The sequence below is a fragment of the Danio rerio genome, chromosome 24 (assembly GCF_049306965.1).
Source record: "Danio rerio strain Tuebingen ecotype United States chromosome 24, GRCz12tu, whole genome shotgun sequence".
In the NCBI taxonomy this organism is placed as follows: Eukaryota; Metazoa; Chordata; class Actinopteri; order Cypriniformes; family Danionidae; genus Danio; species Danio rerio.
Genome location: NC_133199.1, coordinates 31,779,963 through 31,806,451, shown reverse-complemented (window position 1 = coordinate 31,806,451; position 26,489 = coordinate 31,779,963). Strand labels below are relative to the sequence as shown.

General features: G+C 37.4%; 1 protein-coding gene across 3 annotated transcripts in view; it reads right to left on the bottom strand.

Moving 5' to 3' along the window:
• Positions 1–26,489, bottom strand: part of ek1 (eph-like kinase 1) — a 126,102-nt gene that overhangs the window by 33,194 nt on the left and 66,419 nt on the right. For 2 of the 3 annotated variants that reach the window (NM_131095.1, XM_073939991.1), the window contains 6 exon segments: positions 901–1,086; positions 2,338–2,463; positions 3,281–3,348; positions 16,934–17,042; positions 21,240–21,402; positions 24,824–24,936. In NM_131095.1, coding sequence (NP_571170.1) covers positions 901–1,086; positions 2,338–2,463; positions 3,281–3,348; positions 16,934–17,042; positions 21,240–21,402; positions 24,824–24,936 — 765 coding nt within the window. 3 annotated transcript variants of the gene reach the window in all.

Below are 26,489 nucleotides of genomic sequence, written 5' to 3'. Positions count from 1 at the left end.
ATCTGAACCTCCAACATTAATATTGACCATTTGGACTAAATCAAACCAAAAGCCACCATTGACGTTTCGCACAATAATAGGAACCAGGAGGAAACGTCAAGAGCCCTAATGTTAATATTTGTGACACTGAATATTCATGGTCCCTCCCAAAACTCGCATCCAATTACATGTTTGTATTATCGATGTTCATGCAGCCGGCATGAATATGCATGGTCCTTTTGTTTCAGAGGCTGTCAGTCTAATCCACTGGGGAAGAGAAAATGCAAAAGATCTGTAGAGGAAATTATCACTCAATAGTGACCAAAACACCTGTTGCAAGACATTGTATTTTTTAACACACACAATAGGAGCTTTGAAGTGCACACAATGGTGACAACATTCTCAATAAGTTGGCAAATTTGGATAAGGTTCAGTGGCACTATTCTAATGACAACCAATATTAGCAGTTTCATTATCAACCAAAAGCAGCTAACATGAATTTCTTGTTTTCAATAGAGATGATTCAAACAATCTGAAATAATACAAACCCAATATAATAACACAATGTCCAACAAAACAGTGACAACTTTTCCCCCCATACTCTTTAAGCCAACATTTGTGTTATCTATGACCTTTCCGAAGACATTATCTTCCCAGCTAGCGAGATAATTCAAAGCGATAAAAGCATATTCAAAGGCATTCTGTCATAGCACATTTGTATTCTGTAGAAGTAGGGCAGAAAATCACTGATATAAATACTGTCATACATATTTATTCCAATGAATATTCATGATGCATGTTATTTGTTGAAGATAAGATTGTAAGGTCAATTATCTCAGTGTGGAAAACACTAGGGTACAAACTATTTCCGGTGCTAGACGAAGCATGCTGTGAATGTGTGAATGGGATATAAACGCTTACATCTGGTGACAACTCCTTCCAGTCGAATGATGTTAGGGTGGTCGAACTGGCCCATAATGCTGGCCTCGCTCAGAAAGTCGCGTCTCTGGTGTTCTGAATATCCAGCTTTCAGACTCTTGATGGCCACCTGGATCTCTCTTTTACTGGGCAGACGCAGACGGCCACTGCAGACCTCGCCGAACTCACCTGATAGGAAAACAAGAGCCTGTCAGCTAACTCAATTTCCCCCCAATCCTTCATTTTATTTCAGTACGTTCGCCTGGTGAGCTGTTCAGATGGTAAACACAACTGTAGCACATTCTTGAATTGCTATGTTGGCTTGAGAAATGTTGTCAGTATGGCAAATAAAAAAAATGGACACTATACAAACACAATTAATCTGTCAAAATGCTATAACATGCTAGCAATGTGTTAAAATATGCAAGTCTGTGGATACAAACATTTAGAATACAGACCAAATCATGTAAACAACAAATCCTTGCTGAAAAATCCAGCTTAAAGCAGCCTAAGCTGGTTGGCTGGTTTTAGCTGGTTGAGCAGGCTGGTTTTAGAGGGGTTTTGGCCATTTCCAGGCTGGTTTCCAGCCATTTCCAGCCTGGTCTTAGCTGGTCAGGCTGGGAGATAACCAGCTAAAACCAGCTTGACCAGCCTAGCCAGGCTGGGAGCCCAGCCAAAACCAGCTATGTCCAGCTTAAACCAGGCTGGTCAAGCTGGTTTTAGCTAGATTTAGCTGGTCATTTTCCAGCCTGACCAGCTAAGACCAGACTGGAAATGGCTGGAAACCAGCCTGGAAGTGGCCAAAACCCCTCTAAAACCAGCCTGGTCAACCAGCTAAAACCAGCCAACCAGCCTAGGCTGGTTTAAGCTGGATTTTTAAGCAGGGCTGCTAAAACATGTTAGCAATATAAATCATGTAACAACATTCTTACTGGTCATAAGTAGGGCTAGTTGTGTTTATTCATGCTAGAAACAAGCTAGCATCATGTTAATTCTTACCAGCAACATGCTAAAACATGACAACAGTGAGTTTATTCATACCAGAAACATGTTAGCATCATGCTACAAACATAATAAACTTCAAGCAGCATGTAAACAAAAGGATAAATCAAGATAGCAAAATGCTATCATTGAGCTAATACACACTAGCAACGTGGTCATCATGCTAGTAAAATGTTGAAACAAGAGTATGCTGTTCCTATAGGGCTAGCATTATGCAGTTTAGCTCCAACAAACTTGCCTATAAACATTTCTAGTGAGTCAGAAGACCGTGATTAGGTAGTTCAAGTAGGGCTAAACAACATAGAAACATACTAGCAAGATTAGGTAAGTCATGCAGGCAACATGCTAGCAATTTACTATATAATGCTAAATTTACTGAATCAGGTTAACATCAAAAGTGGTCATTAAACCTTAGTCTTGTAGTTTATTTTGACCTACCAGCCCCAATGACTCTTTCAATCCGAATGTTGGAGACTTCAATCTCTTTGGCGAAGTCTCGCACTGCCTGGTTCGGGTCTTCATATGTATGGGGGTGAATGTACGTACGGGTTTCAGGAAGTTTGACTGCAATTCAAGAAAACGGTAGGATTGAGGATAACGGTTGGGTTGTTTTACAGTCACTTTAGTTACCTAGACAGAACCATCCATTTTCCTAAAAGGAGGGGAGTGCCACATTTTCAACCTCATTAAACATTGTCTTTGGCAGGCAAGAAAAGTGTCATTAGAAAAAAACACACATTAGGCAACTAGAGCGATCAGAGGCATCATTTATCAGCATGAGAGACTCTACGAGTTCACTAACCAGCAATTTGCAGGAAAAAAACATGCATTTTTTATATCCACCCATCCAGCCAGAACAAATTATGTTCACAGTTTGACAGGCCAAAACAATGCAGACCATACATTTGACCAGATTTCTTAAATTATTTTTTAAACAAACTACATTAGATGTCTTAAAATGTTTAGCCGGATATATTTTTCATTCACTGAATTTTCCTTAGGCTTAGTCTCTGATTTATCAGAGGTCACCACAGTGGAATGAACCGACAACTATTACAGCATATTTTCTTACGCAACGTATGCCCTTCCAGCTGCAGCCCAGTGCTGGGAAACACCCATAAACTCACATTCACACACTATGGCCAATTTAATTTATTCAAGTTACCTATAGTGCATGTTTTTGGCCTGTGGGAGAAACCAGAGCACCCGGGGGAAACCCACGCCAACACAGGGAGAACATGCAAACTCAGAAATATGAACTGGCTAAACCAGGACTCAAACCAGCAACCTTCTTCCTTTGAGGCGAGAGTGCTAACCACTGAGCCACCGTGATATATTTTTATTTGAGTTTTTTCCAAGACAAAAAAACTGTACACCTTACCTCGTCCATGCTGAAACTGCATTTTCTCCTCCTCAGGGTCTTGCTTTGCTTTAATATATCCACAGCGCCTGGAACAATAGGATAAGCACAATTAAAATAGAAGGACACAATGGAATACTAGCTTTCTCTCACATTAATTCAACCAACCAATTCCCCAAGACAAGAAAAAGTTGATAACTGCAGATTCAATTCAACAGCGTGCATTGTATGATCACATATATCATCTTTTTACAGTGTAGTTTAACCATAATACTGTATGTCTACAGAGTCCCGTTTTTCCACCTCATAAAGGATTTCACTGCTCTAATCCGCTCTTTAGCACCGAGAAAATTCAATCCTGTCACCTCTGACTTTATCATTAACTACATCATTCCTCTCACAGTGGGATCATGAATAAGAAAATGCCCTAGATAATGAATATTCCAATACACTGGGGAGGAAAGGTGGCCAATGTAGGACTGATAATTATGTTCATTATTCATTTAATCCTCTTAGTGACACGTTCACGCATTCCCTTTTCTGTCATGTCTTTAACAAAAAAAAACGTATTGGCAAAAGTGTAGTCACAGGCATTCTAGCCATAGTAATTATACAGCATGCTGAAATATGGAGAATGGCAGCAGAATGTCTACAATCTGGCATCTGATGAGAACCAGGTGGAAAGAGCCATCCTCAATGGGTTTCTAGAGGACGTTGGCTCAATAATGTGGGTGAATATCCACTTATGAATAGAAATGTGTGGTGGAGTCTCTATTGAGCTTGTAGCTGATGACAAAATACAAGTCATTTCTCCTTTAACTGGAGTGAAAAGAACGCTGCAAATAAAGCCTTTGGGGACATTCACTTAGAACTAGTTTTTGAATAAAAAAACAGCCCTGGAAAAGATCAGAATATAGGAGTCTTAAGGGTGCATTTAATGTTTTTTTTTTAAGTTTATCATTTTCACTTGACGCCTACACAAGTACTATGCAGTACTACGAAAAAAAGTGATTCTGGAAAAAATGTGTGGATAGATCATAAGATATATAATGTTTTACATAATAATTGTGTAAAGCAGAAATGTCCTAAGTAGGACCCAAAGTTGGCCTATTGTAATCTTTGATTTGGCCCACTATCCTATCTGAGAAGAGACTGAGAATTGTCCCCTCAAGTGTTTACCTGCTGTCACAGTCAGGAGCGATCTAGCTCATGCAGATCACTAGAAAACTACAAATCTGCCGGTATATGGACTACAAGATCCAGTCATGCAACACACACACACCTGCTCCAAGTCTCCATTCCAATCATGGACTGATTACTGGACTATTTATACAGCACACAAACACACAGAAGTTGCTGAGTCTTGTTATACGTTCCTGTAAACTTTACGACATGTTTCCCTTGCCTAGTCTAGTCGCTCAACTCGCGTCACAGCAGCTCAAAACACTGGATATACAAAGGTTGCACTTGCAACAAAGAGACTATCACTCGCGTGAGTCGCCAAAAGAAAGTATAAACAGTGGTCGCACCACATCTGTATGTTTTTTAGTTGCTGTGTTGGGAGTGCAGTGATCTCTCATGCCCCCCACACATTATTTACCCCTTCATTGGTTTTAGCTTGTAACCTGGATATATAACCCAGGTGCGCACTTGTGTCTTTCTCTGCTTGTAAACTCATAACACTTGTGATCGGTTCATTAGACTGGCCAGATCAGTGAGTACCGTGAGTCATTAAATGTGATTATTAGCCGATACCAATTTCTAGCTGATTGATTGGAGCAAACTTAATAAAATGTAAAAGATATACTATATTAGTTCATATAAAGCAATGTTTTCTAGTCATTTTTAAAAATTATTAAATAAATTTGCATATATATTAGAATAATATATTTACCTTTAGCCCACTAGCCTCAGTCAAGTTTGTTTTTTGGCCAATTTAAAAAAGAATTGAGCATCCCTGGTGTAAAGGTTCCTTTAGAATGCATAAAATTCAGGAATGAGCACCATCCAGAAATGAATTTAGAATACTACCATAAACATCAGTTCAGTTCCTGAAATTAATTGGAATTACCAAACAATTGATGTAGAATTTAAATCTTATTTGGATTTAACAGACAGAATGGCAAACCGAAAGAACCACTGAATGTCAGATAGAATGATCTATAGATGGGTAAAAATAGTAAAATAAAAAACAACAGATTGAATGATATGTCAAAATGATAGATCGAATGATGACAGGATGACAAAATGGTTCACAGAAAAACACAGGATGATAAATATGGATGACAGAAGAAAAAATAGAATGACGCAAGGATAGATTAAACAGACAGACAGACAGACAGACAGACAGATAGATAGATAGATAGATAGATAGATAGATAGATAGATAGATAGATAGATAGATAGATAGATAGATAGATAGATAGATAGATAGATAGATAGATAGATAGATAGATAGATAGATAGATAGATAGATAGATAGATAGATAGATAGATAGATAGATAGATAGATAGATAGATAGATAGATAGATAGCTCAAATTCCTATAGAATGTGGCCAACTGAAATCAAATGACTTGCTCTGTCCTTGTGGTCTGGCTGCAGTGCAAAATAATATGATAATTCATCAAAGTCTGCAATCAAACTGCTAAACTAATAACACCCCTGTAGCAGCAGTGCGGAAACAATCATGCATCAGGGTGACCAGTATTTTGCCTCTGGTATTGATTTTATACACAGTTAACAATGCTAATCAATACAGGATGTGGAGTCCGACTCTTTTAAAGGCCAGAGTGTGCTCAGCTGCCCCACAGCAGTCAAAGCATCGAGGCCCGAGGCCGGGGTTGGGGCATTAGCAGACCTGGGGTCTATTACATAATGGGCAGACCGCTGGGTTCATTCATGCCCCCTCTAATCCGGTCTGTTGCATCTCCCTGTGGAGCTGCAGGGGGTAAATCTTTCCCTTTCAGCTGTTGTACAGCCCCGTCTGGTGGGGGGTTCAGAAGTACATGTGTGTTGTTTCCTCTCTGCTGCTTTTAATGAGACTGGGGGTCTCAAGAGAGACCCCACCTGTTCATCAGCCCCCCATTCAAACACACCCCTCTAAATAAATGCTGGAGGCCTAGTGTGCATCTGTGTGCAGGTACAACCCCCAACCCCGACGATCTTTTACCGTCCCATGTGCAGAACACAGTCTATTAAGAAGAACATGCTCACTTGGGGGGCGCAGAGCTGGAGGGGTTTGTTATGGTGGGCCGCCCCATTGAAGCATGTGGTAATCAGGCAGAGTAAATCGACTCTGAACCCGACCCCGTTTGCTCTCTAACCTGCCCCGTTGTCCCTCGAGGTCCCGCAGACGGATGCCTCCCCCTTGCACCTGCTGCAGCGCCGCTCGACGCACTGATGAAACACTTCCATCGCCGCAGCGGGAGATCCGGGAGCTTCTAAAGTGAAGCGTGATCCCACCCTTCAACCTTCCTGTCACTCATTTAAATGCAATATGCACACTGCGTCGCTATTTGCATATTCCTGTTATAACAGTGAATAAAAAAAGTGGCAGACTAGTGTCTGGGACTCTGCAATTAACACATTTTTCAACTCTGAAGCATTCCTCAAATCCCTTTTGTGCTGTGATAAAGACGTTTCGCAGCCCTACACCGCTGGAAGCCCTTTTGTCTCTGACCCAGTTTCTTTTTCCTTTCTTCTTCCTCTCTTTTGTCTTTCTCTCGCTCTCGCAGTGTGGAGCTTGTATCTGCAGGTGACAGTGCAGCGGTGCAGCTTTGTATCTGCTGACAGGGCTCACATCTTTCTCTGCGCCTTTTGAGACAGAGATGTCGAATGTCATGGTGCAAAATCAGAGGGACTCTTAAACTGTCCGGCCGGCTTGAGGTAACTATGAGTGAGGGCTGTCTCAGTCGACCATAAGCGTTAAGAGTAAGATATAATGGTGAGAATGAGTGATGGGGACATTTAGTTCTTGTCATGAAGACAGTATTACTGTTCTTAAACTTGGTTTACACCTTGTATTAAGAAGCATTTAGGTTAAAATAAACCTACAGATCTAATTATTGAACATATTAGGGTGGTGGCTCTAGGGTAGCACTGCAAAAAGGTCTTTAGCTCAAGTCCCGACGTGGCAGGGAGCTTTTCTGTGTGGAGTTTGCATGTTCTTCCAGTGTTCTTGTAGGTTTCCTCTGGGTGCTCAGTTTTCCCCACAGTCCAAAGACGTGGTATATATAAGCCAGTTGGACAAACTAAATTGGCCATGGTGTGTAAGTGTGTGTGCGAATTATACGAAAAAGATTAGAGGAACAACAAACCCTCTACAATAATCCAAGCATGAGATGATGAGGTACATGGAGAAAGCTCTTTCTTTCTCTGTTGTTTTAATGGTAACTTCATCCTCTGACCCTCAAACTAGTTCATTACATAATGATACTCCAGTTCATTGAGCTAATGAGGTAAAGCAGCTTCCAGCTGGGTCTTGAAATCTGTTCAGCATGTTGCAGACAACAGGCCAGAACCAGCTTTCACCTGCTACAAGGACATGCCAAGCTACTGGCATGGTCAACACATCCCAGTGGGGTGGCATGAACAACCAAACAAAATTTAACTCATGTCCTTGCATGTTGCCATGTGGCTGTTCTCCTAAAGGACCGTGCTAATTTGGCATGGTTCAACGAAGCATTCAAGAGAAATCAGTACACAAAAATGTGATGCATCCATGAGGCATGGCATTACTGGATAACATCCTAGAGAATTCTTTCAATCTTCTTCAAGAAAATCCAATGAAGACAAAATAAACAGGACAAGAAAAGACATCTCTATAAACCTTTCCTCCTCCCTGAGGAAGCCAAATAGATTTACAATCAGGCTAATTATAAATATAGGAAATAATAATGTGTGGAGGAAATGGCCACTCATAAATTCCGCTCACTTGTGACAGGTGTTTTAAAAACATTGACTCCATCAGACTTCATTACGCTAATTGAAATACAGAAGAAAATCGAGCTGATTGATGGCACATCCCAGGCTCATCTCCAGCCATTTCACATGCATCCACCTATCATCCAGTTCTATATTATGGAACGTTCCGCTGACGCATCCAGACACATATACAGCTGGCTTGGCATCAAACGAAGGGAAATGGAATTCTAAGTGAAGCTGTGTGAGAGCGAGCGAGTCATGATGTGTTCAGGGGCTACACGCCAGTGATTTCAGTGCAAAAAGCCATTGGAATAGCAAGATCGAACGGATCAGAAAAAAACAACCCTGTTTAACAGCCGAACATGCTTATACAACCATTTCAGAATGGCATAGTAATTCCGTTTTGTGTGTACATGCATGTGAGGCAATATTTCTCTCTTAGTCGACAAACAAATGGACTGACTAAACAGTCACGGTAAGGCATCAAACCTATGAGCGAGATACAGGTAATGTCTTCAGTAAATCAAGCAAACAAGACCTATTAAGCCCTTGGCTGTGCCTCTAAAGCATGATCTACACTACTCAAACAAAGAATTGAATAACAAAACACATTTATGACCCACACGTTCATTCTCGCAGATGCCATTTAAAGAAATTCGATTACACTCACACTGTGGGTTCTACTTTATAGAGAAAAATGTGGCCATGAAACCACTTTGTGGTTTTGTTTTCAGCAGCTTTAGCACAAAGGTTTCTTTTTATTCACCGATTGTTTAAGAAGCCCTCAAAACTTGAGCCATTTTTCTCTTCTGAGATGTCCTAAGCCAGGTAAACCTGATAGAATTCAAGCACTTATATTCAAAACCAAGTACACACTGTTTAATTAAGCCCAGGCTCATTGGAAGTACATGCCTTAGTCTACATTTTAAAAAACATAAAATACGTTGCTCATTGTACATTGTGCAGCACGTTTCAGATGACAAATCCACTAGAAGGTGCTGTATATATTTTTGCACAGCTAAAGTTATTTGAGGTACATTTTCTTTTTATATATGTTTTGTACACCTCCACGAGAAGGCTGGGCTTGTCCAAAACCCTAAGCAAACCACAGACCTAAACCCCTCTCTAAACCCAATTTACCATGTTTTCAGAAGCAAATCACTGCAATCACATAGTTTTAACTTGATTGTGCAATGCTTTTATCGGCTTTGTGGAACCGTGCTTCACCAGACTAGAACCCAAGGTTCCTGCATCAAAAGTACAAAAACTGACTACGGCAGAAAAGTTGTCTACACAAAAATAGATGTGTGAGGCAAACGCATTCAATTACAAATCTCTGACTTCGTAATGTTGTTTAGTGGTATTTATTTGGTGTTGTGCAACAAACTGCATGCAAATAATCCTTTTTTGTTGAAAGATGTATTTGTTATTTTATTTATAATTTGTTGAGGTCTTTGTAAATAGCATTAAGGCGAAAAGGAACAAACGTTATTGGTATCATACTGCTTCATACTGAAGCATTTATTTGACACAGAACTATGGTTTTCGCAGTTTTACGAAAACGTTTTTGTGGTTTTACTGTACATTAATACATTTAGCTAAATTCTCAGACTACACAAGGTGTTACAATTTTAATGTACCAGTTGTCAGTTCAGACACTTTTAATTATTTTTGGCTTGATGTGTTCAGAGTCAGGACAAGAACATCCTTGAACACACTTGAAATATTTGTGAATTTCTATGAATACGTTAATGTACAGATTAAAAAAGTGGAGTGTACGGTTTATTGATGCTTGCTGTTCATTCAGCTTTGCATAAGGAAACAGCGCATGCACTCGTGTGTGTCACTTCATTCAAAATGTAGGTGGGTGAAGTTACAGCATGGAGGTTTAACAGACAGTTTGATGATCCAATGGGGTTACAAAGTTTAATCACAAGCTCTAAGAAATACTTTTTATTGGTTGAACATCTGTAAAACCCACAGACAAGTGACCATTTTTTTCCTTTACTACATGATTTAAAACTATACATTTTAATGTAATTTAATACCACAAACGGGGGAAAATGCTGACAAGGTTCCTCATATAACCACAGAAAGCAATAACTCCACTAAAGCGATATTAACCAACAATGAATTCATCATTTCTGCAGAAAACCGCCGTGTGGCTTCTTGACTTGATCATTAAATTACAATAATTTCATCCAGCTGAGCATTAGCGGATGGTTTGGTGGCCGTCCAACAGGAAGGGAATTGCTTTCATATCAGAAGACTTCATCTTGTTTTCGTGGCTGGCACACGACTCTCTTCAGACTTGCAAATGTGCAAATCTTGGTTTCTGGTTAGCAGACACCTGCTGGATGTACCGCGGCATCTGTCATTGTGCTGAAATGTTCCACAAGCACAACCGAGAGGATCTTTAAAGTCTTTAAAGTGTGTCCACCATTTTTAATTGCTTTCCTGGAACCGTGAGGGAAAAAAGAAAGACAAACGTAGACCATCTGCCAGCCTCATTACCAGCCAATCAGAGCAGTTTTTTCCTATTAAGTGCCAGAATATTGGCCAAATCCAAATCCCCGCCAGCTGAATTCAGTGCAAAAACAAAGTTGAACACACTAAACATGAGTGAACTCTTAGTATTTTCTCTGACCAACCACAACTTTGTTGTGCAAACAGAAGATAAACACATGAGCCAGAGTTCACATCGATTTTGACGAAAGGATGTCCATTTTTCTCAAGTTATTCATGTTTAGATACAAAGGTCAAACTGCATGCATAACAAAAAATATCTACTAATTTCAACTTCACACCAGCTAGGAAAAAACTTGAGAATGTTTTATGCATGTCTCAAACTCTCCAATGACCTTCAATTAGGTTAAGCAGTTGAAACACAAGCATATTGCTTGTACAACTCCCACTAGAGTAAAAAAAAAAAAAAACAGCTTTATGTTTTAAGCCTGGCGAGAGAATCAGAAATCAATGACCTCAAACTGTCAATAACAGCAAGGCTCTCTCTCTCTCTCTCTCAAAACTCTCTCAAATAAAAGACCCAGCACTACTCTGAACTGAATATAAAGTCCAGTATACAATGCCCTTATTTAATAAAGTCACCCTCAAATGTGGGCAAAGAAGGCTTTTGTTATCAATACTGTTTAATCTATTGACCTCTGCTCTCAGCAAATAGCTTTGTTTAAAATGTGTGGCACAATTATTGACACCTCATATTTTGAAGCATAATCATCAATGTTCAATCATCACTTTCTGTTTGAGAAACACAAAGATCAATCTCACCCAATTCATCACAATGGGTAAAACCAAAGAGCTATTATTTGAAGCAGAATGTTGCTGTGTAAATCAGAAATGATTTTAGGAATTTATGTCAACTGAAGGTGTTGTGAATCCACCTGGAAGAGGATGTGTACCCATGCGAAATTTGAGAATGTCAGAAAGTCTCAAAAATTAAAATCACAGACATTACCACAAAAAATGTGAAAGTGTTCCAAGAAAACGCTCATTTAAATACTGTCATTTAAAAACAAATTCAACCATCCCCAGTTTTTTAGTTAATGTAGGATTGACAGTGGTTAAACTAGGTATTGCGATTGTTTACAAGTGTGGAGTCCCGTGAACAAGCTCCGAATGGAAAGTTTTGTTCTGTGTTTACCTCATGGTTAAAGTTGTTGCACGTCCACCGGTTCCTGCCTCAAAATGAGCGAGTTTGAGTCACTTGTACATCCAGGAAGTGTTCAGAAAAGCAAAACAGAAGCGAAGAAACTCGACACAGAGGAACATTTACACCTCACTGCCCACTAGCGTTTCGAAAGTGTTAATGCAGACCAACAGAGGCAGCGCGCAGAAGTATAAATGCACAGCTGCGCGCGTTGCCTGCGCCGTGAGTTACGCCGGTCACTTGACGCAGAAGTATAAACCAGGCTTCATGCTGTGTTCACACCAGATACGACATGTGCGAATAAATTATGCTATTCGTGCGTAAATAGATTCGTGAACATTTTAAGTTTACTCACTTAATTCACGTGTCAAATTCACTTCATTCCCGCGTAGATATATGCGTGAACATTTTGAGTTTACTAGCTTTATTCATGAATCAAATTAGTTTCATTCGCGCGTAAATACATACGTGAACATTAAGTTTACTTGCTTCATCCGTGTGTCAAATTCACTTAGTTTGTACGTAAATAGACGTGTGAACATTTTGAGTTTATTTGCTTCATCCGTGTGTCAAATTCACTTTGTTTGGGCGTAAATAGACGTGTGAACATTTTGAGTTTATTTGCCTCATCCGTGTGTCAAATTCACATCGTTTGGGTGTAAATAGACGTGTGAGCATTTTGACTTTACTCGCTTTATTCACGTATAAAATTTGATTCATTTGTGCGTAAATAGACGCATGGACAATGAGTTTACTAGATTCATTCGCGTGTCATATTCACTTCATTGGCATATAAATAGATGTAAATAGAAAAAAGATTACATAGGAAATCAGTGCAAATGCACCAACATGTGTGAATTTCTGCCAGGCGACGTGAATGAGGCAAAATGCACAACACATTTGCTGCAAACAGGCGGAATTCGCCTCAGTTACTTCTTTTGCTCTAATTCACATTATTTAGTTTTGGCGGAATATTTGCTTGAGGTGAAAAACCCCCAGCAAGTAAACTGTGCATTACACGGCAAACTGCTAAATATCGATATTGTCTGCAAATTAAAAACACCTTCATATAGATTTTAAATCTGTGAATCTGCGTCTCGTTTCAGAGGCTGCTATACTGCAGAGGTAGTATTTTTGACTCAAATGAAATATACTGTTTTCCCAGGATTCCGAAAATATAATAAGTTGTTTGCAATCACGTGATTCTGGTGATGCGCAAAATTCAGATGGAGGGCAGGAAGTAAAAAACTCAATGGGAGACATGGAGAAAAGTCCATATTTTTTTGTGAATATACCTTATTTTAAAGCAGATATAAATAGAAAATAATCACAGTGTTGGGCATGATTCTTATATCATGAGCGTTGAGTTTTTTTCTGAACTAAAGTATATTTCCTGTCATCGAAGCGATAGATACTGTATAAGCTATGTCACATTTAAAAATACTACAGTAAATATTGTAGTGTTTAGAAGCATACTAAAGATAAATACTTGAATTAAACTGTCCTAGTAAATTTACTGTTGGTGTGGTACAAAGCAACTGTAGTAATTAAAAAAATTATTCAATAATCTTCAGTAGTATTCAGTAGCATTCATTAACAAAGAGTTGTACACACTATATACTTTACTATGTGGTTCAGAAACATTCATTTATTCATTTTCTTTTCAGCTTAGGCCCTTTTATTAATCTGGGGTCACCACAGCGGAATGAACCGCCAACCTATCCAGCACATGTTTTATGCAGCGGATGCCCTTCCAGTCACAACCCATCTCTGGGATGACATCCATACGGACTCATTCACACTCATACACTACAGGCAATTTAGCCAACCCAATTCACCGGTACCGCATGTTTTTGGACTGTGGGGGAAACCCAGAGGAAACCCACACGAACGCAAAAAGAACATGCAAACTGACTTAGCCAATGCTGGATCCAGCGACCTTCTTGCTGTGAGGCAAGTTGGAAAGAGTTTATTATAAATTACTATAGTTAATTTCCCCATGCAGATATCTTCCAGACATCACAAAATATTTTTGTAAGGGGGAAAAAGTGCTCCACAATAATAATCCTGTAGTTTTGTCGCAAGGGTTGCATTTCTTTTATTGTTCTGTTGATGAACTTACCTTAAACAAACGTTCACCACTGCAGCACATATAGATGTTAACGTTTAATCTGCCGAAACGTCAGTAAAGACTTGGATTATTGCAAAACAAGACAGAGATTTCATTGCAGTGATTACATTGCAATGTACGTTATTTATATTCTCCTGGATTTTGTGTGTGGTAGTGTTTGTATCTGATTTTTATTTAACATATTAACATGTTTATACACATACCTAGGCCTGTATATAATCTTTATTGGTGCTGTCAAACGAATTGTCACGTTCAAAAAAAGTTTGTACTCATGGATGTATTGAAAAAAATGTTTATTACATGCCGCTTTTTCTTCCATTTTTCAGCCAGTTTCTTTACCTTTGTCCTCTTTACGGACTAAAACTTTTGGAAGTCTAAAAAAAGCTGTTCAGCATTTCTTATTTTGGCCAATTTAAACCACTAAAAGCAACATGGAACATAAACATTTGGATGTTGTAACAGAAATTCCTAGAAGAATTAATTCCTGCCCTTCATCTGAATTCCGCGGATCATTAATGACGTCATGTGAAAACAACCTATTCGTGAAACTGGCAGTAGGCGAAGTTACAAAGACCAAAACAAAGAGAACCCCTCTGACCCAGAATTTTCAAAAGAGAATAACTGACTTTATGATTGTTTTTCAGATAAATAAGCATGTTCACCTAGCATGTTTCTTAAATATCTGCATCACATTATGGTATTTTCATGCATTAAAAGACTCAAAAAAACTTTCTAAACTTTAAGGGTGCTAATATTTGAGGAGGCCACTCTCCAATGCTAGTGGACTTCACTCACCATTGCAACTCACTGGCCCTCACGACACACTCCAAACACGTCATTCAAGATCAGCGTCAAAAGTGTTTTTATTGCATCCATGAGGATTTTCCCACAAGCAGTCACACATGCATTGAGATGGAGGCGGTGGAAACCATGAATAAGAGGTGGCAGAACTGAGGTTTTGACTTGCAGGCATAAACTTGGCCGACATAACGCATCCTACGGGACCTTTCTGTCACAGTGCATTATGGGTTACAAATTGCAAAGCAGACGGAAATCTCTTTCCGCGTTACAACATACTGGATCATATATCATCCACCAGTCGAAAAATCACAACTAAGTCAGCCTTTGAAATAGTATTGCAAGTAGCAGTCAAAATTAAAATATAAGCTGTAAAATTATTGCTGGTGCTGAATAAACCGGGCAGCTGAAGATTGCCTGACTGGCCTTAATGAGAAATTGGCTTCGTGGTCAAAAGGCCCAATTTAATAGACATATAAATCTGTAAAAATAATAATAATAATAATAATAATAATAATAATAATAATAATAATAATAATAATAATAATAATAATAGCTAAAAAGGAAAAAAATTATTAAAATAAATAAAATACATAAAATAGAATAGTGGTTTTATTTCTAAATATCATTTATAAACAGACAAAACAACATGTAAAGCTATTGGTATTACATGTAAATATTTAATTTTTTTTATAAAATAGTCTTTTTTTAAATGATAAATAAAAAAAGCCTATGTTGTATTACATTTAACCATACTTTATATACAAACAAAACAACACAAAAATACACCACAAAATGGTAAAAAATTTAAAATATAAAAAATAAAAATTAAATAAATTAAATAAAAAACAAAACAAACTGCAACATAATAAAATAGAATAAAAAAAGAATAAAATAAAATATAATAAATAAATAAATGAATAAAACAAAAAAATGTATATATATATATATATATATATATATATATATATATATATATATATATATATATATATATATATAATAAAATTAAATTAAATTAAAAAATATAAAATATAATAAAATAAAGAATAAAATAAAATTATAAAAAATAAATAAATACATAATATAAATAAAAAAATTAAAAAAATTAAAAAAATAAAAATAAATAAAATTAAATTAAATTAAATTAAATTAAGAATAAAAACATAAAATAAAATACCTATGTGGTATAACATTTATAAACAGACAAAAAACAGATTGCTGACTACAATTTTTTACTACATGTAAACATAATTTAGATAAATTGCCCAAAGATAAAACTATATAAAAGAAATAGTAAATAAATGAATAGTAAAATAAATTAAAATATGACAAATCTATTCCAATAAAATCACAAAAGCCAAAAAAAAAACCCAAACCAACAAATTACTTATTGAACACTGATTGATTGATTGATTGATTGATTGATTGATTGATTGCTGAATTAAATATATAAAACAATCAAATTGTTTTTACATTTATTGATTACTGAAACCCAACTGTAATGCTAAAACTTGAAAAATCTAAAATGAATATAAATGCAAGAAGGACAAAAAATGCGCACACAAAGATAAGCTCTGACCATTTCACATCAACAAAATCGCTTTATTTTTCTGCTTTCTGTTCCTCGTCTCCTCTGATCCCTCTTTCCTATCATATTCATTTCATTAGCTCCCTCATTCTCAGCCGAACAGCTTTCTGCTTCTCTCCCTCATGTCTGTCTCCTCAATTGTTCACTCAAGTGTTTGCTTTCATCTCTGCAGAACGCCACACACAATAAGACGCATAAACAATTTTGTGTCCTTTTGATTTTGTATAAATGCACGCATAAAAACACATACACAGACTGCAGACGCGCGCCATCATCTTATTTGCTCTGCTCTGTCTTTCTGTGTTTATGGTTATGCCTTTAATTAAATGAAATATGGTTGCTTTATCCTTTATATGGATTTGATGATGGCGAAACAAATTGGATTTGTGCTGATTTATCCCAGTTTGTCTATGGATAGGTCTGCAATAGACTTTTGTTTTGTTTTTTTTTGTATATCATACACAATATTTTTTATTATGGATTTGCATAATGATGAACATTAAGGCATATTCTGAATATGCAAAATGAGAAATATTACAGAAGAATAGTCAGTTGTTCTTACCGTCCACTAACAATGAAGCAGGCCACGAGCAGGACCAGGAGAACTGCACCGCCGGCCACTGAAATAGCCAGTATGGTTTGCTGGTTTGGATCTCCGACTGCCAGCATGTCTAATAGAAAGAGATCAAGATTAAAACAGATTATCAACCTTACAATTATGAAGACTTTTTCTTGTGCATAAAATGAGTAATAGAATTGTTTAAAAGCATGAAAGGCTCAGTCAGGGGTAATTTAGTGTTTTTAATTACCATCAGGTTTTTGAGTTAAATATTAATGTAATTAATTAAAATATATTTTTAAATAAATACATAAATACATATTTTTATCATTTAAATGCACTCTTGAACCTAATTATATGTAGATCCTAGAGTACACTTTTTATTATGCCATTTTATTTTTTTAGTTTAATCTAAATTAATTTACTTAAAAATATGCAAATATGCTGTGCATTTAAAAAAATATATATAATAAATGAATTTTTCGTTATATTGTCATTTACAAATCTCAAATAGCCAACTGTTAAAAAAATTAGAAATGTAAGAAAATCCACATAAACACATACATTTTTGATACTATTGCACATTTTCATACAGTTGGAGACTGTATACTGTAATAAATAACTCACCTGTGATATTTTTTTTTTAATTCTCTAATAATGGAATTATTTTTTTTAAATTCATTGACAGAGCAAAGATTTGTTTACAGTATTTCCTATAATATATTTTCTTCTAAAGAAAGTTTTTTTTTTTTCGGGGGTAGAATAATACTACCATGATAAAAAAAAATAAAAAAAATAAAAACAGCTTAAACCAACCTAAGCTGGTTGGCTGGTTTTAGCTGGTTGACCAGACTGATTGTAGATGGGTTTGTCCATTTCCAGGCTGGTTTCCAGTTATTTTCCAGCATGGTCTTAGCTGATCAGGCTGGAAAATGACCAGCTTAAACTAGCTATGTCCGGCTTAAACTAAGCTGGCCAAGCTAGTTATAGCTTGTTTTAGCTCGTCATTTTCCAGCTTGGCCAGCTAAAGACCAGACTGGAAATGGCTACCGCATGCCTTTTTGTTCTTTTGGGGGAAACTGGAGCACCCGGAGGAAACCCACGTGAACACGGGGAGAACATGCAAACTCCACACAGAGTTGCTGTGTACTTCACCCTAGCTGGGGCTTGAACCAGCAACCTTCTTGCTGTGAGGCGATTGTGCTACCCACTTCAACACCATATCTTGCTAAATATCTATTTAAATATCATGTATCAATGCAAAAGAAATTAGTGATTAAAACTATTACGTTTAAAAAATGTGTAAAAAAAAAAAACATTTCATAAAGAATTAAAAATTCCACAGCAGGGTAATAATTTTCCCTTCAACTGTTCGTCCTGTTTAGCTATCCTGACATCATCAACAGATGCTATTACAAACAAAAATAGCCGAGAGACTTCAGTGCAGAAACAAAGAGAACAAAGTAAGCTAAAATAAGCTGAATTTCAGCAGATGATGTTCCAATCAAACAATTTAAGAAAAAAAAAAAAAACCTCACTCTAATCATGCGCACAGAATGCAAGCGTGCGCCATATGCTACACAAACTAAGAGCCGAACGCAGCGGGGCATCTGCCGACTCTCACACTTCAGAGAAACACTGACAGAAAATCTACATGCTCAGACTTCAAACACCTCTGCGAGTGAGCAAACCGCAGCGCCACGAGCCTCCACCGTCTCAGGGGACTAATTCAACGTGTTCACATGTATGAATATTTCACAGGCTCTTTCCACACGCATGGCAGATCGGAAATTCAATCAGTGGCATGTGATGAAAAAATACACTGGTGTGACACCGGTTACAGTTTGGAGGGGGGGAAAATGAGTTGCCAGAATGTCCTTGAAAAGATGAAAATATTCAGGCGCAAATGTGAAATCACAGGTTTGGTGACACTTACAGAGTCAGAAAATAAAAAGGGTTTCAAAAAAAGAACATTGTGAATGGGTTGCAATAAAGCAGTAAGCTATAAAAAATTTCTATATATATATATATATATATATATATATATATATATATATATATATATAAGGACAATTTTATTTTAATGTCCAAAAATGACATTGATATTTGGTTAATTTTAGGTTGTGTTAGAAAGTGACCAAAATCCAACACCCAGCCAACATTTGAACCCAACATCATTTCAAGAGCTCCTACTTACAGTAGATATGCTTGGCATTTATAGCAGGTTTGGCATGCTGTCCCAGGAGAGAACCCTGAGCTCGGAGATATTTGATCCCAGGGCTCCCGCCCGGTCTAGTAGCATATCAGGGGATCCGAGATCAGGTAGGTCTCGTTCGCTCCCCCTTTAGAAGGGGAGAAATAGGAGGAGTTGGGGTGGAAGGGGGGATTTTTACAAAAAGAAGATGATTGCAGAAGATGAAGCAATAAAGAGAAAGTGATCCATTTATATTAAGCTAGGATCATTCTGATTGTATTATTACTGATTACAGATGAGTGGCCAGCAGTGCACAACCATATCACGTGCTCCTCTTGAAATTAGTTTGTGAAACTTCACATTGACGTCAAATACTGACATTTATTCATCAGGTATGACAACAAAAATCCAACATTTGATGGACATCATAGTGGTTATGTCCACACAATGTCAAGCTGTAACATCATTAGACCATGTTATTTGGTTAATTTTAGGTTGGACACTGATGTCGGCTTGACGTTGAGTTCTGTCGTCAACCCAATTTTAATTTCCAAACAAAATGGCACATTGACGGTGCAACGTTAGGTACAATTTCAATCTGATGTCATGTTGAAACACCTACTGGGTGTTTAAGGCCATTTCAGTCAACAGACAGTAAACATCCGTCATCTTTTCATCAGTGACAGTGACATCTAAACGGTCTCTGGGCCAATGTGTGTAAAGATTGGACATCTTCTTGTACACTTTTAATGCTTCCAAACAGTTTGCTGCAATTATAAATTGCCCATGTCTTGTACTCATGAGAAAGTAAAAGTACACATTTTTAAAAACGACTTAGTACATTACAATTTCTGAGAAAAACTACTCAATTACAGTAGTGAGTATTTGTAAATTGTTACTTTACACCACTGCTGCTCTCCATATAATTATATATATTATATAAATAAAAATCTCATTTCTTCACACTCATACTTCAGTGTTAGATTGTACATTCAGAAAAGACTTATACATTAAATTGCCATAAACCTTTGCCCTCATAAAACCCAGAAAAGTGGCTAAAAGTGGACAAAACAGACAAATAAAAGGACCAGATAAACAGGAAAGTGTCTGTCTTGTTTACATGTAAAGCCAGGTGCAAACAGGGCCTTGATTAGAATAGTTTATGGACATACATGTAGTTTATGGACATACAAACACACAAAGTTAATTTAGGGCCATATACTTGCAAAATATAAGAAAGCTTTGCATACAAAAAATAAAGAATTGAGCACAACAAATAAATAAATAAATACAAATCTGCAAAAATCCCAAAGCGAAAATTAATTAGAGAAATAAAGATGAAATTTTCACACACACACACACACACACACACACACACACACACACACACACACACACACACACACACACACACACACACACACACACACACACACACACACACACACACACACACACACACACACACACACACACACACACACACACACACACACACACAAAAAATGCAAATAATAAAAAAAAAAAAATCAAACAGTGAAAAAAAAAAAAGACGAAAAAAAACGATATATTGTGAGTTTGCGACGCTGCTTTCACTTTGCACTTCACATTTCTGCGTGTTTCACTTTGTGGCTCTGATCAGACAAGGGGCTGTAAACACTCAAGTTCTCTTGACTTTTCCTTTTTGTCAAATCAGGGTCACATAGTGAAACGCGCAGAAACGTGAAGTGCAAAGTGAAAACAGCGTCCCAAACTGGCTGTTTCCTAAAAAGTAAATCAAAATGAGGCAATGCTATAAAAATGTTTTGCATATAGAGCTTTTTATTGCAAATATTTAAGTTTTTTTGCACTGCTTGATTTTTATTTGCAGTTTTATTATTTGCAAATTTCATTTTTATTTCTCAAAACTTTATTTTCCGTTTGCAGTTCTTTTTTTTTTTAGAAAAAAATTTTTTCGCAAAAATTTATTTTCGCTTTGCGATTTTTGGTGATTTGCATTCATTTATTTATTTTTGCTCAATACTTTAGTTTTTGTTTGCAAAACTTTCTTTTATTTTGCAAGTATATCTGGCCCTAGATTGACTCCATACTTACAAGGGATGCTATTCCACTCACCCTCGTGGCTCGTCTCCAACTCAATCTCTCCCTTATAGTTCCCATATCCTCCATCAGTACGTGCTCGAACCCGGAAGATGTATGTAGTTCCCGGTTTAAGCCCGTCCACCGTCATGCTGTTGGATTTTGTCTTGAGGACAGTGTAGTTCTGATCCTGCTGGTTCTGTAGAAGAAGTAAATAATAAATGAACAAGACTGCATTCTATGAAGATAGATGCCTCTATCCATCACACAACGATTCCTGTCGCGCAAACCTATAACCTTTGCAAAGCCATTCATAAGGAATTGGCTCCAATTTACAGAAGAACAAGAGAACAAAGCATGCAGATTGGATTCAAATCAGTCAATTGCCAATTAGCAATTAGTTCAGATGGAATTTAGTGCTCGTTCAAGCACATCCTGCCAATGTCTAACACAATGCCTTTCTTGTAGATGGATTGAATTGAATAGAAAAGCAGATTTGTGCGTTTTTTCTCTCCTCAAACAGGCCTAACAGCTTTTCGGTTTCCAGTAACTGGAATATATCCAGATAAATGACATCAATCTTATTGACTGCGAGCTGTCGCCTCATTGTCCAGTTCCCATTGTCTAATCCTGAGGAGAATTGCATACAGTGTGCTCATGTTAATATTTCACGGCTTATCGATATCCATTCATCTCCCTTCATGTAAACGCTACGCTAAAAGAGGCACGTGGCGTCTCATTTAGGGAAATCTAGCACTCCAGACAGGAACGGCACGCCCTGCGAGAGAGAGCGAGAGGTGCCCATATTTCCTGTGGTGCTATTAAATCTGAGATGGGCCAAACAGGCGGCATCAAACGGATCGCGGACACAGTGGCAGCCAAGCCTGTCCATCTGTGCGCTCCATCTAAAAGCCACATAGCCCATAATCACCTGAATAAATCATAATAATTACCCATCACCCTGTCTTTATGCCACACAGCCAAATATTGCGGTGCAGGAGGGTGACACGAGACAGCTAAACAACTAACAGCGCCAAATCACTTACTCTGTGTATAGAAATGATGCTAAAGAAAGATGACCATATTCACCATACATCGATATTTTCTCAGTATTTCATTCATTCATTCGTTTTTCCTTTGTTTAGTCCCATATTTATCAGCGGGTCACCACAGCGGAATGAACCACCAACTATTTCTGACTATATAATATAATATAATATAATATAATATAATATAATATAATATAATATAATATAATATAATATAATATAATATAATATAATATAATATAATATATTAAGTATTACAATAAAATGATAAGGAAAACTAAAAATACTACAGTTTACTATTCACATATTACACTGTTCAGCATAATATTCAGATTTTTACCATTAGCGTGTTGAAAGCTTTGATTCTGATTGGCTGATGAACATTCAAAGGTGTGCAATAATTTTCAGGGTCTAGCATTATGGCCACATTATCACCTAGGTTGTGCATCATTTTCTATTCCTTACATATATTATTATATACAAAATTAATAGTTTTAATAGTCATGTTTTAGTACTGAAGAAAGACGATCATGTACTGTATGCAACACATCAATATCTTCTTAGTATTTCAATAAAAGGAAATGATTATGTAACCCACCGGTCCTACTGCACCCAACCTGGTCTGAGCTGGGATCGAACCACTGATTCTTTGTATGGGAGTCAATTGCTCTAGCATGGTGGCTAAAGACCATGGCCCCTAGCATCTGTCACTAGAGCACCTTTAGAAGTCAGAGGAGTGAGGTTTACCTGCATATCACTTTGCTAGCCGGCCTCAGTTACACTCACCCCCCTAAACCTCACTCCTATCCCGGACGAGCCCCCATGTGTAATATACTATTCGCATGTTATAATGTTCGATATGACATTCTGATTTTTACCACAGGATGTTCAATGCTTGATTCTAATTGGTTGATGAGCATTCAAATGTGTACAATTATGTGCATCATGACCACAATATCACCTGGGATGTGCATAATTTTCTACTACTTGCATATATTATTATATACAAAATTAATCGTTTTAATAGTCATGATTTAGTATTGAAGGAAGACGATCATATATGCAACACATCAATATCTTCTTAGCATTTCAATAAAATTGAATAATTATGTAACCCACCGGTCCTACTGCACCCTACCTGGTCTGAGCTGGGATCGAACTGCTGATTCTTTGTATGGGAGTCAATTGCTCTAGCAAGGAAGCTCAAGACCATGGCCCTTAGCATCTGTCACTAGAGCACCTTTAGAAGTCAGAGGAGTGAGGTTTAACTGAATAGAACTTTGCTAGCTGGCCTCAGTTACACTCACCCCCCTAAACCTCACTCCTATCCCATCCGAGCCCCCATGTCTAATATACCGTTCGTATATTATAATGTTCGGTAAGATATTTAGATTTTTTTTTAGTTCTGATTGGCTGATGAACAGTCAAAGGTGTGAAATTATGTGCATCATGGTCACATTATCACCTCGGATGTGCATCATTTTCTATTTCCTACATTCAGCACTGTTACGTTTGACGTATGTTTTGTGGTGTTTTGTGTTTGTTTTTTCTCTGTTGTGTATTCTGTCCTGTCCTAAGTGTGCAACTATTGGTTGAGAAGGCTGTCAATCACCATTATGACACATTCTGTGCACCAATCAGGAATTGGTCCGCCAAGTATAAAAGGCATTCGCTTGCGCTGTTCAGCTCCTCACTTTGTTCCTGTTGTTGTGTAGTTTACCTCTCGTTTTGAGTGATCTACTTATTAGATAAGCTTGTAAAGCTCAATTTAGTATTTATTATTGGGAAGTCGAACAATCTTCATGAGAATTGGATTATCAGATAAACTCTTGTTTTGCTAATGGCTGACAGTGTGTACTTTGAGAACTCTTGTAATTTTAAGCAGCATTGATTTTTGGCAGGAGTTGCCACATTTGTAATTATGTTCTGGAATAGGTAAGAATTTTAGTCAACAGACGCATACACTGAAGATTATGATTTTGTTTCTGCATTTTTATTTGGTTAGTTAGTTTAGTGAGTTGTGGTTTAGTTAGATTGTTTTATTATATTTATTTATTTTATTAGAGAACATTACACTACAACATCACATACTCAAAATGACAGCAAACTACAAATGACAACAAATCACATGAAATCAGATCTGACCTTACTTTCACAGCAAGACTCATTTAAAACTCAATTTATTTGATTTTTGTTTTAAACTGCATGTACAATAGGTGAAATACTCATCAAAATTCAAAGACAAAAACTAAATATCTCATTTAAAAGCAGAAAAAAAGGTGTTTTTTGCTGCCTGTCAAAACAAAAAGCCTAAATGATTTGTTGAGTACAATAATAAGTCATCAAGTCTAAAAATGTGACAGCCTTGAAGGTTTTTGGCGCACAGGACATCCATGAATGTTAATTGGAAGCGAATGAAGCATGTCTGTGTTAACATTACAGTCTCTCCCCGGGGTACGATAAAAGTGAGCTGCCATATGTCCAATCACAGTGATGAGGACTCACACGGGGCCAAAAGGTCACCCAGATTCAACTGCGCTGAAGAAAAGAAAGAAAAAAAAAACATCTAACCTTTTCATAATAGGTGACTTCATATTCCACCACGGTCCCGTCAACAGGTTCTGGACCCTGCCATGCCAGCGTCACACTATCAGTGCCCTTCCTTTCCTTTAAGATGACGCTCACTGAAAGAGAAAAAGAGTGAGATGAATTGAGATTGATTTCCATGTAAAAGAGGAGGATTAATTGCAGTTCTAATTAAAGAGTATGAGAGGGCGGTCTCGTCTTTTTTTGGGAGTGATAAATTATTCGGCGTGTGCAGTTCGGAGTCATTTTCACCCGTACTACAGCATTGGCACGCAGCCAGAGCACCTCAGCTCGTCTATTCATACACCCTGCAGCCCGAGCGGAGACAGCGAGAGAGACAGAGGTGCTAATGATGGTGTCAGATTGTGAGTACAAACGAGGGCCTCCGTTTTTGGGCCCCGGCAGCGGGTGATGAATGAAGGAGCTGGCGGTTTGCTCTTTAATGAGCTGTGTGAGTACACCGCTCTGATCGGCCTGACAGTGACACCGCTAACTGTACACACAAACACTCTGAAAGTGAAAAACAAACAGCCGTTCACTGATATCTCGGCATGTGTTTGGTACACAGATAGAAAAAAATACAGACTTTATCTCTCTGCAATCAAGAAAAGCAGCTTAAAATATCAGAGGAGATGGTGTAGCAGGTGAGATTGACAGCTGAACACATATATAATGAATTTACACAAGGACAGTAGTGCACTCTAAAAGAAATTATGCTAAATAGCACTTGACTTGTAATCAGGGGAACCACTTTATGTACTAAAGAGCACTTTTGTCAAATGGTGCCATGTAGAGACATAAGAGTTTTTTTGAGATGTTACTCTACACTCACAATTTTTGCATGTGTTGTCATCTTGAATTGTTATGCATTTCACAAGTTCACACTCACAGATATTTGACTAAATAGATTATGCGTATTTGCCATGCTGTCCGGGGAGAGGGCTCTGAGCTCGGGAAGACACCCTAACTTGTGCTATTCCCCTTATCAGGATAGAGAGAGATTGGTCCGAGCGCATTGTCCAGAACACTCCTCCCTCAGATTTAAATAGGTATCGGCTTTGATAGTGTGGAGTTGGGGTGGTGGAGGGATGCTGAAGTCAAGAAAAAACTGAGGTATGACGTGCTTAAATATTTATTGGGGTTAGGTCGTGAGCTGATTGGATAATGGAATCATTGTCTGATGAATTAGCCTCATTAAAGACTGACCAAGGCTCCTCCCAAAATTTGTTTATAAAACATCACTTCTAAGGTCAAGATCAATCAATTCTTAGGTAAAACCTGGTGTGTTTGCTTATTTACTGTCAAAATTAAAAGCACAAAATCTGTCATTGTAACGGCAAAATTTCAAATGGTACATGTTTGTACATAACAGGACCGCATTTAGCTCTTTAATGTAAACTTTACAACCATTTAGAAACTAATATGTACACTTTATATAAGAAGACTATATATGTGCTGTTCTACTCCATCACTGAGACTGAGCACATGCACAGAACAGTTTGCTATTAAAAACATGAATAAATCTTACATCAGATTATCAAGTGTGCATGCTGTAAAAGTTACATTACATGATTTTGCATGCTTCTTGTTTATTGTTTTCTATAATTGTTGTAAGCCAAGTTTGAAATTAAAAGGCAAGGCAAGTTTATTT